The sequence below is a fragment of the Pseudonaja textilis genome, chromosome 2 (assembly GCF_049901715.1).
Source record: "Pseudonaja textilis isolate UNSWEBS1 chromosome 2, rPseTex1.2, whole genome shotgun sequence".
In the NCBI taxonomy this organism is placed as follows: Eukaryota; Metazoa; Chordata; class Lepidosauria; order Squamata; family Elapidae; genus Pseudonaja; species Pseudonaja textilis.
The window spans coordinates 29046076-29063878 of NC_141991.1; the positions used below are offsets into that span (position 1 = coordinate 29046076).

General features: G+C 38.9%; 1 protein-coding gene across 24 annotated transcripts in view; it reads right to left on the reverse strand.

Moving 5' to 3' along the window:
* The window catches only part of MAGI1 (membrane associated guanylate kinase, WW and PDZ domain containing 1), a 512987-nt gene that overhangs the window by 46323 nt on the left and 448861 nt on the right, over window positions 1-17803 (reverse strand). For all 24 annotated transcript variants that reach the window (XR_015741597.1, XM_087923629.1, XM_087923628.1 and 21 more), the window contains 2 exons: window positions 17288-17319; window positions 2643-2859 (listed from right to left, as the gene is read on the reverse strand). Coding sequence is in view for 23 of the 24 variants with exons in the window: in XM_087923629.1 (XP_087779755.1) it covers window positions 2643-2859; window positions 17288-17319 (249 nt within the window). In the remaining variant the exon portion in view is untranslated. The remainder of the gene's footprint in view (window positions 1-2642; window positions 2860-17287; window positions 17320-17803) is intronic.

A 17803-nucleotide genomic window follows, 5' to 3' on the forward strand; every position in this document is an offset into this window, starting at 1 on the left:
TAGAGCCAGGCGATGGTGAGTTCTAGTCCCATTTTACTCATCTTTGGTTGTTGGGAAAAATTGGAGGAGGAAGGAGTACTAGATATATTTGCAGGCTTGAGTTATTTATAAAAATAAATAAATAAAAGAAGGATAAAAATAAATAAATAATAAATGTTACTGCAGGGATGATTGAGGGAGGGAACAGGAGATAAAAACTCCATATAATGGAAGTTGCATGATGACAATGCAAAAATTAACCAAATCTTTTTAGGCCAAGCTACATGCTTACATTAAATGTGCAACTAATAAGCTCCCAAATATTAGGGGATAGTTTCCCCTTGTAATCTGCATTAGAATTGTACTGGATTTAGAATATCAGAATTGAGAATTTCTTTAATATCACATATTAAGGATTATATTGCCCGTTTTTCAGTCAATTGCTACCTCCCTTGAGTCATTGTCACTTAACAATTGTGCAGCCAACCCTGCTACCAGCTTTCTAAGCTAAAAAAAAGGACAAGACACCCAAGTGAAGGAGGAAAAGAAGAAAACCATTTCTTCAAATCTAGAAGGCAATGGTAAATCATAAAGTCGCACTTTACACAAACTTCATAGGGCAGATTTTCCTTTGCTTATGTGATTGTTTGGCAACTAGGATTCTTGCCATTGTTTTGTAACAGCGTTTCTCAACTCTGGCCACTTGAAGATGTGTGAGCTACAATTCTCAGAGAACTCCAATCATAATGGGCAATTGCTAGTGGGAAAATTATGGGAATTGTAGTCCACACATGTTTAAGTGGTCACGGTTGAGAAATACTGTTTTACAGGATGAGAAGGGACAAGGCCTGGTCCTGCATCTGCTCTTTCTCTGGTGTAGTGTTAGATAGATCAGGTGGCTTCCCTTGGCTCTGAGGTTCTTCCTAGAAGGTAGGATTTAACCTTGGTCTTCTGATCATCAGAAACCAATGCTTAACTGTTTCTTACTCTAAAACAGTTGAACATTTTGAGAGGGAGAGGAGGAGTCTATTAATATTTTGGGTAGACAAAGGAAGGATGAACCTCGGGTATAGACTGGCTCTATAGTCCAGAGCAATCTATAAGTTAATAAGTTGACCATATTTTTATCCCAGATTTCCAGAACTGAAACACAAAAATAAATTTGTTAATATTTTATGGAAGATGTACTTTTAAGCTCAGAACAGTATTTGCCCTTTTTGGAAGAACTTTGGGTCTAATTCTTAGCCTGCAGATATCCACCCACCTGTAAAAGGCTAGTGTACAAGTTTGTTATGCTATTTAGAATTGAATGTATGGAGAAATGTCCTTTGTCGTTCTCTTAGAACAAATATGAGTAATACGAGAGGAACAACCAAGCAATAAAAAGACTTTGGCATTGTTTTACCCTCAAAATCCCTACCAATGTATTCCTACCCTTCATGCAATACATTTCACGCTGATTTTACTTTAAGTCCATTCAGTTAACTATAGCCAATACAAAATTCCCAACTCCACATGACAAATGGCAGTTTTTCATGTATGTAGTTTCAAAGCTGCTTTATCCCTAAGTCACTCTTAAATGATAATTCATGCTGTAAAAGATGCTATTTTTTAAAAAATAATAATCCATTATTTAAAATCAAAAGTATATTCAAAGACATCTATTTTTAATTTTACTTATTATTTATTTACTTTATTTGTATCACACTCTGTCCCAAGAGTATATTGGCTATCAATCTCATCATAAAATAATTCATCAATAAAAGAGGGGGGGGGAAAGGAAAAAAAGAAATGCATTAAAATAGTCAGAATAATGAATAAACAAAATCCTTTGGAATCAAATCAACTCTCTATTGAATTATTTGTGGACGGAATCTATTAATAACTAAAATAAAAGCTGCTTGCTGTATTTATTTGTTTTCTGCATTGATGGAACAACACATAATAATAAAGATAAGCATGGTTTATCAGCCATGCACCTGTACTTTTTTTTAGATAGGATTACAGCATTTTTGGATTTAAACCTTTGTACTTCAAATAGCCAACTAGGAAATGTTAACCTGACTAATGAAAAACAATGCAATAATTGAACACACAAGGGCCTGATGCTCCTATCCAAAGGTTCTTTAAGCATACTATTGTAACGTTCAATTTTAACGAATTCTTTAATTAACCCTTTGCAAGATCAAGGCTTGAGAGCATAACATTTTGTAGAGATTAACTACAAACAGGAAATGCTGACCAGTTTTGTCTTTCTGAGAAAAGTATTTGGACAATCTACCCTTTTAGGAATGGATTCGTTTTTAAATGAAAAAGAGAAATAAACAGACATTCCCCCTCCCACCCAAAGTCATAATACTGAAAATATGGGTCCTTCTTTGGTCATTGTTAAGCCCTCAATCTACCTCTTGCAAGTAAGCAATGCTCCTTCAATTACACATAATTTGCTAATCTTCCTAGTTGCAAAATATTGGTTTCTTTCCCCACCCATTTCCAGCCACAGCCGGCATCCCTTACTCACGTAGCCCACTAATACAATCAAAGGCAAATTTATTCTTTTCAGTCCAAGCAAACGTTTTCCTGGAGTCAGAAGTTGATCATAATGAATAGACGCTGCTGTCTAAAGCTGCCATTAGCATAATAATATCTCGCGGCATACTCACGTCGGCTTTCATACATGCTCCTGGACTGGGCCCAGATTTTGAATGGATCTGGCTTCTTCTGCCCTGCGTTGTCCGGCTGGTCTGTTGCTGGTGTTTCAGGAACAGGGTATTCGGGAAGCACCTGAGTGCTGTGAATCGGTGAAGCCGTGTGGGTGCTGTGGTGGCTGGAGACGCTGTGCTGGGAGCTGTTTTGGCTGTCTTTCCGTTCAAGAGGTTGCTGTCCAGGAAGAGAGCCAGAAAAGAAGGAAGAGTAGGGATGGGATGGGGAATCCCAAGAAGGTTAATGATCTGCAAGCAAGCAATTTCCCTTAGCCTTTTCCCCCGCCTCTAGCTTCAGCACTTCTGCAAGTTCCCAAATAAATACATAAGGGCACTTTGGGGCTTTGGCGATTTCCATTTTTTTTTTTTTTGCTGAGCGCAGGAAAATTCAACCAATGATAAACAGATAGAATGACGGAGGAAGGGAAAATCATCCATCACAAACCACACTGGCATCCCTCCGATACTATATAGACATATCCCCAATCAAGGATTCTGTATGGATTAGGGACTCAAAAGCGTCATCTTCTGCTGAGGACAGCATTTCAAATCCAGGAATAGGAACAAGGAATGGATCATATCAGACAGGTTCAAATAGTTTCTCTTCCATCCGTACAATGACTCAGTGGCTTTCACTCTCCCCTAAATACCGTACACAGCACAAGCAGATCCACAAAGTTTCTCTTGCCATCATAATGAAGTTGAGACTGGTACTCAAACATAAGAGTTTTTCTAGGATAAAAAAAACAGCTACCAGAAATTAAATTTGAAGGGGTGCAATATTTCTTGTTTTAGATCCTTAATCTGCTTTTCGCCAGGAAAATTGTCTACCTTACTTTAATAAACCCTTGAACAGAATCAACACATATGGGTGACAGATTCAGGGACAACTTCACCTGTGTTTCCCCTCGATAGGTTAGATAGCTAAAATCAAAGTTGCTCTGAATTCTTACATTGGTACAAAAGCAGAATTCCTTGCCAACTGAATCCCATTAGGCTCTAATAAGAACTGTAAAGTGTCTTTTCCTGAATTCTCTTTCTATTCTGTCTTACAATACATCATTAAACATGGGACAAAAAAAAAATCCAGTGTGGGGATTAGATCGGCTATCTATAATTCATTACAACGTTTAGGTTCAGTGAAATGAAATTTACAGAAGAGATTCTCATTCTAAATAAACGATAATGCCAAAACAATGTGAGAATAAATTACATCAACTTCAGGGGAACAAAGCAGTCTGTGCAACTACGTAGATTCCATTTATTTGTCATTCATCAGCAGTCATGACAGCACAAAATCAATATACATTACAATAACCCAGACCTGGAATAATGTTCTGGTTCCACTGTACATAAGAATATTCAGGTGCATCATAAATATGAAACAAATCTCAAAATAATGATTGAAACCAAATCAAATCAAATTTCCAAACTCTGAATATCATTAACCTCTTATTTGAAATATCTATGATCGCTAGAATATTTGGATTACTTTCTACATCGTGTTTTAAGATACTTGTGAGATAGAAAGCATGTTGTTGAATAAGGACACTTTCCTTAAGTCCAATACATTTGAGCAACCAATGTTAAAAGAGATAGACAATGGTTTTCAAAGAAGCTTGTCTGATCATGCTAATCTTTTCACTGAAAATACCAGAGAACTCTGAATGACAGTCTAGAAACACTGAATTAATCTATCAGTGCCAATTATTTTCATATGCTTCAAAGCACAATTTTATAACATCATCACTAACATGAAATATAAAAGAAACCAGACAGAACAACTAAAGTGTAGCTCTTACATCTTAGTACAAAAATATCTTTAAAAAGCAAGGGCTTGGTCAAAACGCATTGAAACAACATGTCAGAGACTATGCTGAAAAACAACTCCTGTAGCATGTTTCTTTGATAGAAAAACTGCAATGGTATCATCCACCAATTCCATCTATATCAATTTCAGCTTTCTGGTGGAAGCTGCAGGCAGATATTCTATCTCCCTACTATCCCTTTCCCCAAAAATCTGACTTATGACACCACATTGTAGACAAACCTGATTGGCTGCTTGTTTTTCTAAACTGATTGACAGCAAGAAAATACTGCTAGAGTTCCAAACGGTTACATCTCTAAGGTAGAATTTCTACCGCAGTGTGTGTCCTTGCTGATTAGGATCATGTTTCCAACTGAGGAAGAAGACTATAATACAATTATGAAAAATTATGCCAGCGAGAACCTGCCAAAAGGAATAGGGAATGTGAGCAAGCAGGAGAAAATGTAATTATGGAGTTGGATCCTACAATCTGGAGCTACCTAAGCTCATTTCTTTGTCAAAAATATTTAGTGTTCCAAAAAGCTTTGTCTGAAATATGTAGCATATTTAAAAGAAAATTTTAGAAGTGCTTTTCAGTAGCATTTCATAAATAATATATTTATTGATTATTGTAGCAGCATTTTTATATCACTTACTCCCCTGGCAGTTGATTAAAAAAACTGACATAAACCCATAGAAATAATGCTAAAAAAAGACATCACCCCAACATCAAAACAGTGACGTCTATTACTACAGGTAGTTCTCAACTTATGACCATAATAGAATAGAGTAAAATAACAGAGTTGAAAGGGACCTTTTTAGTCCAACCCCCCGAGGACCATTATTTCTATGACTAAGCAAGCTAATTGTTAAGTGAGTCACAACCAATTATTCAAGCTTTTTTAAAACAAGCCTGTTAAGTGAATCACTACAGTTAAGTGAATCATGCAGTCATTAAGTGAATCCAGCTTCCTTCATTGATTTTGGCTTGCCAGAAGCTGTCTGGGAAGGTCGTAAATGGTGATCACATGACCCTGGGATGCTGCAACCATCATAAATATATGCCAGTTGCCAAGTGTCCAACTTCTGAGCACATGGCAATGGGGATGCTGCAACAGTCATTCAGTGGGAAGTCTGGTCATAAGTCACTTTTTTCAGTGCCATTGTAACTTCGAACTCTCAGTAAACAAATGGTTGTAAGTTAAGGACTACCTGAACTCAACATTCATCCACTCATTTTTTAAAACAGTTGCCTGATTTGAAGGATTCTGGGTCTCCCACCATACACCAGACAACATCAAAATAATATAAAAATAATATAACCGCCACCAAACTAGAACTGAAGGGGGGAACAGAACAAGATGGTAAATGCAGCAGACATCCCAAAACATCCCGTTAAAAAGGCCTGCGGAAGAGCTAAGGGTTCACCACTCTCTGAATGACTGTTAAGGAGGCTCCATTTAGCTCCTTAGCAGTACATTATTCTAGGGAGTGGGGCCTAACATAAGAAGCAGGGCACTCATGCCCTCTCCCTTAGAACTCTTGGTATCCCAATTTGGATGAGTCAAATCTATCTGAAGCACACGGTCCTACAGTTACCTATGGGCCTTATAGGTTAAAGCGAGCATTTGGAATTGTACTCAGAAGTCTACTGGAAGCAACCATAGCACTTTCATAGCACTTAGGTAGTACTGGTGCCGCTCACCCATGACTAGGCAGGCTGTTGCATTCTGTCCAGTTGCTCCTTCTGAGTAGTCTTCAAAGACAGCCCCATGTGGAGTATTGCAGTATAAAATTTGAGAGATGATGAGGGCATGGGTAACCACTGCCAGTTCATCAAATTCCATGCTGCTGTAGCACAGCAAAGACTCCCTTCCCATGGATTCCACACACCTCTCAATTAGTAGCTGTGAGTTCTGAAAGTGGCTGCGTCCATTCGGGTGAGGGGAGCAGAACCATGGAAAATCCCAACTCTATAGATCAGGGGTGTCAAACTCATGTCATGTGATGTATCATGACTTCTCCTCCCTTTGCTAACCCAGGCGTGGGCATGGCCAGCGCATGATGCATCCACCCCGTGAGTTTGACACCCCTGCTATAGATGATATGCAAACACACCACCCATGGTCAATAATGGGAAGGCCATTCCAGAGGTCAAGTTAGGCAGTAACCATGCATTTCCCTCTACCAGGCTGAACAAAGACTGTCCATCAGAGCAACCAATGTGGTCCAGACCATCTGTTGTCTCTAGAACAGTCTGGAGTTGGAACCTTACCATTCCCTAAGAAGAGGAGACTGAAGCAGGCAGAACATAGCAAAACTTGCCACATTCAGGAAGATGGCATATAATGCCCCCTTCAAGGTAGAACAAATACTCCCTTGCTGAGTTGATATAAGATCTAATCTTCTGCCCCACATCCAATTCCTCTGGGATGGTACCTGAGAGAGAGCATGAATCAATCCTACAAGCGGCAGAGCTCAAACCACAAATCACCCTGTCCATTTTCTCAGACTTCACAAACCTAAATGAATCCCAGGTTAAACTGCTAGATTCTACCCAAGCCATTGTTGATTCTCTCCATGTGGAGCGGGCAGAACAAATAGAAGTGATTTTATGTGTAGAAATATTTGCCACATCTCATTACAACCTTCAGTAACAGCTTCCTGTTTTCTATACACCAAGAGGGCATGGGTTACCCTAAAAATTGCTGCAGGGTCACCACCTACAGTGAGAATGGAGAAGAAAGGCCACTTCCCCCGTATCACTAGTGTGGATATTCAACCATGCCCTTATCCATATATGACAACAATTTAAAGTAGTAAAAATTATTTTAACCAATTGGAAAATAAATGTCTACGGAGATTCTCAGTTATCCAGGTCATGGTTGCACACCCATTTGCATTACTCAGGTGACAGATAAGCCTCAAAGTGGCCTCAATGATTCTCTAAAAGAATGCAAATGACCAGTTGTCTGCAAGGAGTATAAATCCTTCCGTTCCCCAGCATCCAATAAGAGTTGAAGAAGCTTCTTGGAAGAGAAATGAAACATCTTCAAAGAAAAACTACAAAGCCCTGTTGCCTCTTGAAAAAGCACCTTTGGGACAATTGGAAAATAATACATTTAAATCCCAGGTAGCCAAACACAACAAAATTATAGAGGTGTATGGGTTTTTAAAAAATATAATAAAAGTAGGATTTCATTCTGCAATAGCTATTTTATGTTGAACTCTTATACTAATTATGTTATAAAGACCTAAAATATGACAATATCTATTAGTAACTGCTATGGAACGATAGCAACCCAGGCCTTGCAGTGATGAGTAAAATCTAAGAAGCACAAATGAGCATAGAAAATAAAGCAACTCTTCATATTGCTTTATATGACTGAAAGTGCGATTTTGTTTTAAATGAATACAAGTGTGTTTCTTGAGGGGGTGTGGCAATTCCAAAAGCAATAATTGCTTTGTGGCTTTATTGACACCTTGTAGGAGCTTTTGTCCCATCAGTGACATTTTTCTAAAATGATATGCTCCCAACAGACTTACAAAATTAACTTCAAATGACATTTTGAATAACATTAGCTAGCTCTCTTTTCTCAAGTACTACATTTTCCGTTGCTTAAATGTGGCCAATTTTCTCCCTATCAGGTATGACTAATTCACGCCTGTTTTTTTTTAAAAAAAACATACTGTGAAAACAACCTTTGGATGTAGACAATTGCTTTTTCTTCAAGTACAACAGCATAAAACATTTTAGTTGCCCTTTTGAGTGTTCCCACTTAAGTATGCCCACAGAAATTAAGGCACGGGAGGGAAATCCATTCCAAAAGGTGGGTGCCAAATTTAAAACTGGAAAAGCAAACGAGAAGCAAAACAGCAAACTATGGGAACTAAACTATTGCTTAATCAACTTAGCATTCTAAGCCTTTGCTCTCTACCTTGCTTTTCTTCTGTCCATTCCAATACATAGTAAGAAAGCTACAGAGAGGGAGAAAGAGAGAAAAGTGAGAGCGATTGAGATTGTTAGGGTGATTAAAAGGTTTAAGGCATTATATTTGGACTGAATAAACCCATTTAATGGCAATTCACTCAATGACTTTGTCCCCTGTCTTTCTGCTCTCTTAGCCTCAATTATCTCACAAGCTTACTGTGCCATAAACTGTAGGGGGACTACATTTTATGGTGCAACATCTTAAGGTTTCAGAGAAAGATGGATAGGACTGTGACAAACCCCAACCACTCAACTAGTCACCCAATCAAATTTATTTTTAGAAGAAGGTAGTAATTCAAGAGAGACAACTGCCAATAGCACTTAGATTTTTTCCTCAAAGGCACCTAGAGATAGCAAAAGAAAAAGTAACACATACAACCACTATGGCTGGGGCAGGATCAACTAACAAGCAGGACAACCAGTGGAAAATAGAGAATTGGTCGCAACTGTGCTAGTGAAGACAAATTTAAGAAGTAATAAATATAATAGCGTTTCATATTACCTAATGATGGTTTTAGCATAGATTTAGGACCCTTGAAAACTCTCCAAGATCAGAAGCATTTCTCATGTTCGCTTGTTCAATTGAATGATATAAAGTATGGGTGTCAAACTCGCCGCATCACGTTGCCGTCATATGATGGTTCATGATGTTTCTTCCATTCACAAAGATAAGGTAGGTGTGGCCTGTGCATGACACATTTGGCCCACGGGCTGCCAGTTTGACACCCTAATAAAGACTCAAACCGGAGTTCAGATCACACCTTACTTAACTACCGAGTTAGGTCAGAATTGGTTGGATTTATACATTTTGATGAAAAAGTGAATGGACCACATTATGCTTTGGCATGATGAATGAACTCTAACTCAAAAATATTAACAAAGTAAACACATTTGGTAATTTCTTTAGATTTCTATGTTAGAAATCTAGTATCAATGTAAAAATATCCATATGCATATTTTGACCTGCTTAAAGTAGAGAGTTTATTTAATTAGCTAATTTATATCGCTGCCCACTTACAAAATGTGACTGAGAGGTTAAAACGTCCAAAAAATAGTAGAAATAAGAGAAGAACATAGTGAATATGAGAGAAAATCATTCAAAACCAACAATTGTAGGAAGCTTCAATTCAGAGATTTGATATGAGAACAATTTGAGCGAAATCATCCATCAAATTGAATCTTTGAACCAAATCAATGAGTTAAATCAAGTATAGGTGCCTTCAAATCAATTTGATAAACTTTTGCACATACACAAATGACCCTTTTTTTCCAAAACTGCAAATCCAAATCAAAGAGAAACACAAATGCATAGGAAAACACACACTTCAAGCAAATTGATTTGAACTGCAAATCTGAATTGGATGAGGGCTGATATGTATATCCTATTACAGAAACCTTTTTTATAAAATGTCTACTTCATCTTCACTTTCAAAAATGTCTTGGGAATTTCAGCACTCAAATTTTATTTAATAAGACTAAACAGAAAGTTTAGAGGGCATATCTAGAGAAACAGAAACATTATCTGTAAAAATGATAAATGAGGCCATCACTATTATTATCATATATAGTGTCACAGCCATAACAATTAGTCGTCATAAGATCCAGCATGTTTATAGTGAAGGGGACTTTTATAGGCATGGGAAAATGAAGATATATGGTCAAAATGTAAAAATAAAGATATCATGTATGAACACCATTGCGGTTTTGAGCTTTAAATATACAATGGAGGAATGTAAAATTCACACCAAATACTGAGATTTTAAATAAGTCTTCTACCTTATACTTACTGACACAACAAGAATATTATTTATAGTATTTCCATGTATTTTCATTCCATGAATAAATCTCTTCTCCACTAATGAAAAATGTTTGCTTCCAAAATGTGATTAATGGATTTTTTTCCTTTAAATTCCTTGTTTAAGAAATCCTTATATCATTTAGTTCTTCTAAAACATATATTTACTCACTTACTTATTCGTTTTATTTATTTATCCATCAATCAAATTTATACAGCTGCCCATCACTCAAAAAGTGACTTTGGATAGTGTACAACCATTACTTAAAACAATACATATATCAAGTCATTATTAAAATGTAAAAACCACAAGGCACCCAAAAGAATGAATGTATGCAGGCAGAATTTTGAAATTATTCATAAATTATCCCAACCTTGTCTTCAGGGTGTTTTCATCCACAACAGCCTCCTGCAGCCCTCTGCCAGTTTGAGGGCCACACATGGACCCCCCCCACCTCAATTTTGGGTGGCAGACGGCTGCAGTAGGCCATTGCGGTCAAAAACAGAGCTTGGGGAAGCTGCACACAGCCCCCCCACCGTCCATTTTCACTGGCAGAGAGCTGCAGGAGTCACATCAAGCTGGCCACACCCACCCCAGCCACACCCACCCAGCCCCACAAAGTCAAACACAACCCTGATGCAGCCCTCAATGAAATTGAGTTTGATACTCTTGATCTATGAGTTTTCTTACTAAGTAGTAGTAAAATGGTCCAGTGATCAAAGCTTGAAAAGCTACTGAACCAAGTCAGGGCAAAAAACAAGAATGCAGGAGTGGGAGGAGCCTAGGCATCGTCATTTTCCTCTAGCCAAAATTGTTCTCAAGACTGATACTTTACTTTCTGATTTAAGAGTTGCACTATTCAAGTATCCCAATGCTAGGAAGCTGCCAGATTTCTTTGCCTATTGCTTTCTCTTTGAAATAATGGAGGCTACCTTGAGGTCTCAAGTCATTGACAACTGTCTACCACAGAGAGCATAGAGGAATGCAATGAGATGCTATGACTCTAGCATGTAGAGAGGGAATGCCATCTTCTAATGTTTATTTGGAAATACACTGCTTTATTTTGGTGTTATGCAAGTGCACAGAATTGTGTGAAAAAATATATATTCTGATGTTTTCCCAACAATTTTTTTTTGGTTTGCCCATCATTGATTTCCAGCAGCAAATGTGAAACCGGAGGAAAATTCTTTGACTGGAACACGAAGTTTTACAGTGTTACTATTCAATTACTATCATCTGCAAGTTTTGTTATACCTATTTGAGTGCCAGCCATTTTAACTGAAAAACTGCAGCCAAATCTCTAATGACTTAGCTATATGTAAACTGAAACCAATCTCCAGGTCTACAATTAGCCGTAAGAATTTGATAAAATGATCCAGGAAAAAATCCACAATAATAATAAATGTGCTACCTTTTATGACAGAAGAGTTTTTACTCTTAAGGCTAAAAAAGAACTTGCTTGATATTTTGATGCCCTGTCCTATGCTGCTAGTCACAAAAACTCTGTCAAGCTAAGCAGAAAAGAAGACTAAAAGGATAAATGAATGAACTGTATACCTAAACTAAAATGAGATTTGAATGAAGGTCACATGTTATATGTTACATAAGCAAGAGGTAGACTACTGGGCTTGGAGAGAAAATAACCTCCTTCCAGGCTAATTTCTGTTGTTGCCTATAAAAGCTAAGCATATCTTTAATAATGGGCAGTCTTCCTGAAATACTACTTTTTCCTCCAAAATGATGCAATGTTTTATGATTCAATCCTACTTTTTCCTTAGCTTCAGTACGTTGGTGCTTTCATTCCAAATGGAAATGCCATACAATTCAGTTTGCTGGAATGGCAGCAGTGATTTTGACTCTGGTCACATTTATTTATCTGGAACTGAAAAAAAGGCAGCTGAAGATACCAGCATCATTTGGTTATCAGGCAAATTATATTGGCTCTTTAGTCCTATGTAGGCTTTCCAGGGTAACTCTTACAATGAAAAAATATTTACATAGCATATTCAAAAATACCTACAGAAAGATTTTATCCACACCATGAAGAAGAAAATTATTAGATGTTTTGCTTCTCAACTGGCACTAGTCTGTGTTCTAAAAAATCCTGCATACAATCGAAGGCAAAGTGAAATCAATTTTGCAATTTCATTTCATGTAAAAGGTACAGCACCTCATAAATAAATGGGAAGAAGTCTTCAAAAAATGGTGTCCCTGAGAAAAAGAGTGGACGTGTATTTGTTTCCTTCCTTCATGGTACTTGCAAGTCTAGAAGACCACTTCTGTTTCAATGACATTTCCAGTGTGAATAACATGAGCATAAATGCAACACATAGACAATGTCATCGTTTTTATATACATCATTTTTTATCTTCACCATTTCAATCATCCTATGTAGTAACAGCTGTTCCATCTTTCTCTAGGCTGGTGCTTCCCAAAATTGTCAACCAACTAACGCTATTTTTTTAAGTCCAAACAACCTGGAAGGCATCCATAGAATGTTGAAGATTACAATATCCATTTGTAGTTAGAGTGCTTTCTTTATCATTGATTTTATGATGGAGATGAACTTAACTCTTTATTCACAAGCTTCTACCAAGTGGTAGAAACTACTCCAAATCAGATACAACAGCAGATTCAGAGCAGTAAAGAGAACTTCCATTTTCCACGTAACTTTTCTTCTGACTTGCCTTAAGATCTCTCCACTAGTAACAACTGATAGATACATCCTTCTCTATTGATAGGACTGGAAGTAATATCCCAAAGTTTATCTGATTCACCTGGCAAAATGGTTGCCCTTATTCATTCTACATATGCAGTTGTATCATATAGCATTACCACTTGTCATCTGAAAATGACTAAGTTGATCATTTCCATAGCAGTTACCGAGATTCCCTATTTGTTCTAGTGAGGTAAGGTATCTTCATTCCATTTAGTAAGCAATGTTAATTTTTCCTCTATTTTTATATGATGATTAAGCATGTATTGGAACGTGCAGCATCTGGCAATGAGCTGCCATTTTAATGAAATTGGTTAGCTGGAAAATGTGCTACCAAACTCCTGATTTTTTTTTTGCCACTGCAAATTAACACAAGTTTCCTCCTACAATGGCACCTTTTTGTATTTATGAAAAGCTAAGTCCATTTGTTTTTCACAAGCAGATGCATTCAGTTTTATTTAGATGACAACTCCCATCATATTCCCATCCAGTTACTCATGAAGCAATGTAAAACTGTGACCAAGCTTGAACAATGCTCAGGAAAATCACTCCTACTATCAATCTCACCAGGTAGACTAGACCATGAAATCAACTCTACAGGAAAGCAAAAACAACTTTCCTCGAGATTGGAGGAAATCTTGTAAGTTTGATTTTGTTGTACCTTCTCCTCATCCTTATGGGTTCAGTGAATTAGGGAGTGCCTGACCCACTTCTAATTGTCACTTGTGGAGTTTAAAAATGTTCCAGTCCCCTTTGCCCAGACCTTTTCTATCAAGGTCATCTTCCTTACTCTTCAAACTTACTAACAGGTTTGGATATCCTAGAATCGTAGAGAATAGAGTGGTCATTTAGGCCACTGAAGCCAACTCCCTACTCAGTGCTGGAAACCAAGCTAAAACATTGAAGTCATTCAGTGAAGTCATCAAGAACTGAAGAAGATTCTTGCACGAGAAGCGAAATGTTTTCAAGGAAAAAAAAAAAAAACTAAGAAAGTCCAGTTGTCTTGTGGAAAAGCATCTTTGGTATAACCATAACCTGGATGATGGAGAATCTCCAGACATTCATCCAGTGAAGGGAAGTCCACCACCTCTCTGAACAATTAATTCCACAATTAAATTACTCTTACTATTAGGAATCTCAACTGCAACGTGCCTTCTTGTAGCTTGAATCCCATGCCTAACCTTCTGGGATGACAGAGAAGGGATTCTCATCTTCTCTGTCCTCAGGTCTTTGTGCTTCTACGCCCCTGCTCAGTCTTCCCTTCTCAAATCTAAGTATCTCCAAGTCTTTTCAGTCTCTTTCTTCATAGGATTTATATTCTGGTCCCTTGATCATACTCCTTGTCATTCTCTGAGCACGATACTCAGGGCGGGACCTGACCAATGCAGAATAAAACGTCAACATCATGATGTCTGTTTGGAGTTATTACCCCCATAGCATAACGGATTGAGAAAGCAAAGGTTTGCGAAGGTGTATTTTTAAATTTAATTCAAACAACTGAGGAGAAGGGTGGCCATGAGAGGAAGCTGCACCTTGCTCACAGAACAACAGCTAATCTATTATTGATCAAGAAATAATTAGTGTTTAAGGGACTCCTGGAAACAAAACTAGGAAAGTGGAAGGGGGAAAAGAAACACAACTGCCAGACCATGTTAGTAGCCGCTGGGGACTTCAAGGGCAAAAGGGTTCTGTCATCCTGGAAAGCTGTCAACAAGTAGGTTTCATCCAATAACAGCAACCAACTGGATAATATTGTACAGCATTTTCAAGGATTGGATTAAGAAAAATCCCATGAGGGGTGGGGGAGAAGGGTGGATTATTACATGTCTAGAGAAAAACGCTTCAAGCATTAGCAATATGGATTCCCAGAGCATATACTTTTAATTCCCCCATACTTTAAAACATTCCTGTTACAATATTGTGATTGATTTTATCTCTAGTGACATCAAGAAAAATCTCCTGAGATCTCCCGTTTCTGCTTCTTGCTACCAGCAAAATGATACCTTCAGATAAAGCCGTTTTGTTATTAAAACACAAACACAACACACACACACACACAAATCAGCATGACATTACTGAACTACTGCCCCATTTGGAAAGTCTTTTTTTTAAAAAAAATAAAATTATATTTCCTAAAGCATTTCCCTCTTCTGAAGGAAATGAAAAAGGGAGGAAGGAGGTGTGGCATTTGGGCTCTCAGCAATGCAACATTCCAAGACTCCTCATTTATGTAAAGAATTGACGCTTGAGACAGATGGAAGGGGGGATGAATGAAAACAAGGAGCAGCTCTAGAATGACAGCTGTTTGTAAACAATCTCTTTGTTCACTCAGCAGCATGATCCAAATCCTCTCTAAATGGATCTCAAATTCCATACGGAAGATTTTGAAGCTTCTTATGAATTTCTTGAGCCCCTCACCAGGCAGGCACCTGGGACAGCCTCTCAATAAGGAGAGGAGGCGTCCTGGAACTTGCGTGAAGGGAGAAGGCTCTCGCGGCAAAGTTTTGGATCCATTCATCTGATATTTTTTTTTTTACTTAATTCCAGGGACAGGGAGAAACGGGGAGCCCTTCCTGCTTGCCTGCCCATTCCCCTCCCACATTTTGCACACCTGCTTCCATTTTAACCAAGGGCTAAATCCTTTGCTGACAGTGACACAAAATTAAACCCAGAGCGTGCTGGATTTGAGACGAAGTACGAACGGTTCTTGTTTGCCTCAAAAGCAAACCCGATCGTAATAGAGGCCTGGGGAAGGTGTGACTTTAATCAGCACAGGCTTAAGCCAGGAGAAACCACATTTATGATATCAGGGTTTGCCCTCCACCGAGCAAAGTTGCACTGAGGCTGGCAAGGGATTTCGGCACATCTCTCCCCCCTCACCCCGCCAACCGTTTGCCACACAAAGGAGCCCTAGAAGAACCGTGTGGCTGCAATCCTCTCCTTCCCTGCCATCCAAAGGCTAAATGGCTAGAGATCACCCTGTCTACTTCCTTACTCACCATCCAACAAATGAGAAAACTTTCCTCCCACAGAAGCTAACTCCCTAGAAAGCCAAGGTAATTGACATTATTCCTCTGGGTCTGCATGTGTAGGTCTGCAACATCGCCCGTTTTAATTACACTTCTCTGCAATCACCTCCACGCTATTAGCTAACACCTCAACCAGGTAACTGCTCTGCAAAGAAATGAGATTAGCAAGGACAATAAAACATTGATCCCTCCCTTCTTTCTCTTCTTGGGAGGGGGAAAAAAAAGGCAAAAAAGAAGGAAAACCCAACCTGCAGGATACTGAATGCTGCTAAATCCAAGCAAGAACAATAAAGGATGATTTCCCTTTCCAAAGAAAACTGCTTCACATAAGCAAAATGCCCGGGCAGCAGCTCGTTGCAGCTGCGGGGAAAACAACAAAGATACCCTTTTGTATGTGATCAAAAGGGATTTTCTCTGATAATACGGTTAGGCAGCCACCCCCAAGATTTCCTCCCCCCCCCCACCATGCATTATTCATAATATAGCACATTTAAAAGCTCAAAACCATAGTAGTCACTGATAGGGAGTACTATCTTTAAAGGGGGACGAACCTTCAACACCGAGAGAGAGAGAGAGAGAGAGAGAGAAAGAAAGAAAGAAAGAAAGAAAGAAAGAAAGAAAGAAAGAAAGAAAGAAAGAAGGAAGGAAGGAAGAAGGAAGGAAGGAAGGAAGGAAGGAAGGAAGGAAGGAAGGAAGGAAGGAAGGAAGGAAGGAAGGAAGGGGAAGGGAAGGGAAGGAAAGGAAGGAAGGAAAGGGAAGGATGGAAGGAAGGGAAGGATGGAGGGAAGGGAAGGGAAGGGAAGGAAGGAAGGAAGGGAAGGATGGATGGAAGGAAGGAAGGAAGGAAGGAAGGAAGGAAGGAAGGAAGGAAGGAAGGAAGGAAGGAAGGAAGGAAGGAAGGAAGGAAGGGCATTTCAAGTCTAAATTAAATGCCTCCGTAGCCCAATATTAAAAGAAGAAATATGTAAGTTACTCAACTGATTTCAAGGCAAGCCTTCCTGCCCGCATCAATTTCATTAACCACTTTCTGCCCTGCTTTCTCCACCCCTTTTCAGCAAAAGCCATGCCAAGCAATTAGTGCAGCAATAAAATGGTTATCCGGCAACTTTTAAAGGGACTGGCTAAGGTGAGGGCGGGTGGGATAAGGATTGGGAGCCAGCTGCGTAGATCTAGCTTCCCACCTTATTTTTATCTGTATTTGAAGAAACACCCACCCACGCCCCAGACAAAAATAATCAAACAGGTCTAGTAGCTGAAAAGTGCTTACCGACTTTGGGCTCTTCTTGGGGGCTGGCAATCCTGCAAAAGATGGCAACAAGGAGAAAAAGAGAGGATTAGCATATAGATCTTTACCGTCCTGAAGGAAAAACAAAAAAAAAACACACCCCCAAGCCTTAGGTGTATCATCCGAACATAGCCATCTGCAGAGTTATGTCAGATGTTGCTGGAGCACCGGAGTTGCCAGTCTGTTCATATCGAATCAAAGCACAGCTTTTTTTTTTCCCCCAAGGGTGGGGGAGTGTAGAGTTGGTGGGAGGAGAGGAATGAGACAGGGGGGTGGGGGGAGAGAGAGAGAAAGAGGGAAAGTGTGTGTGTGTGTGTGTGTGTGTGTGTGTGTGTGTGTATGAGAGAGAAAGAGAGAGAGAGAGAGACTGTGCGTGGAAGGGGAGGAGATCTATCTGCATTAGCTATGCTGACTTGTGCTGCAGCAGCCTGGAGGCTGGAGAAAGAAATTCACAGACCTCAGTGGCCTGGGAAATTGAACACTTGGATAGAATCTCAA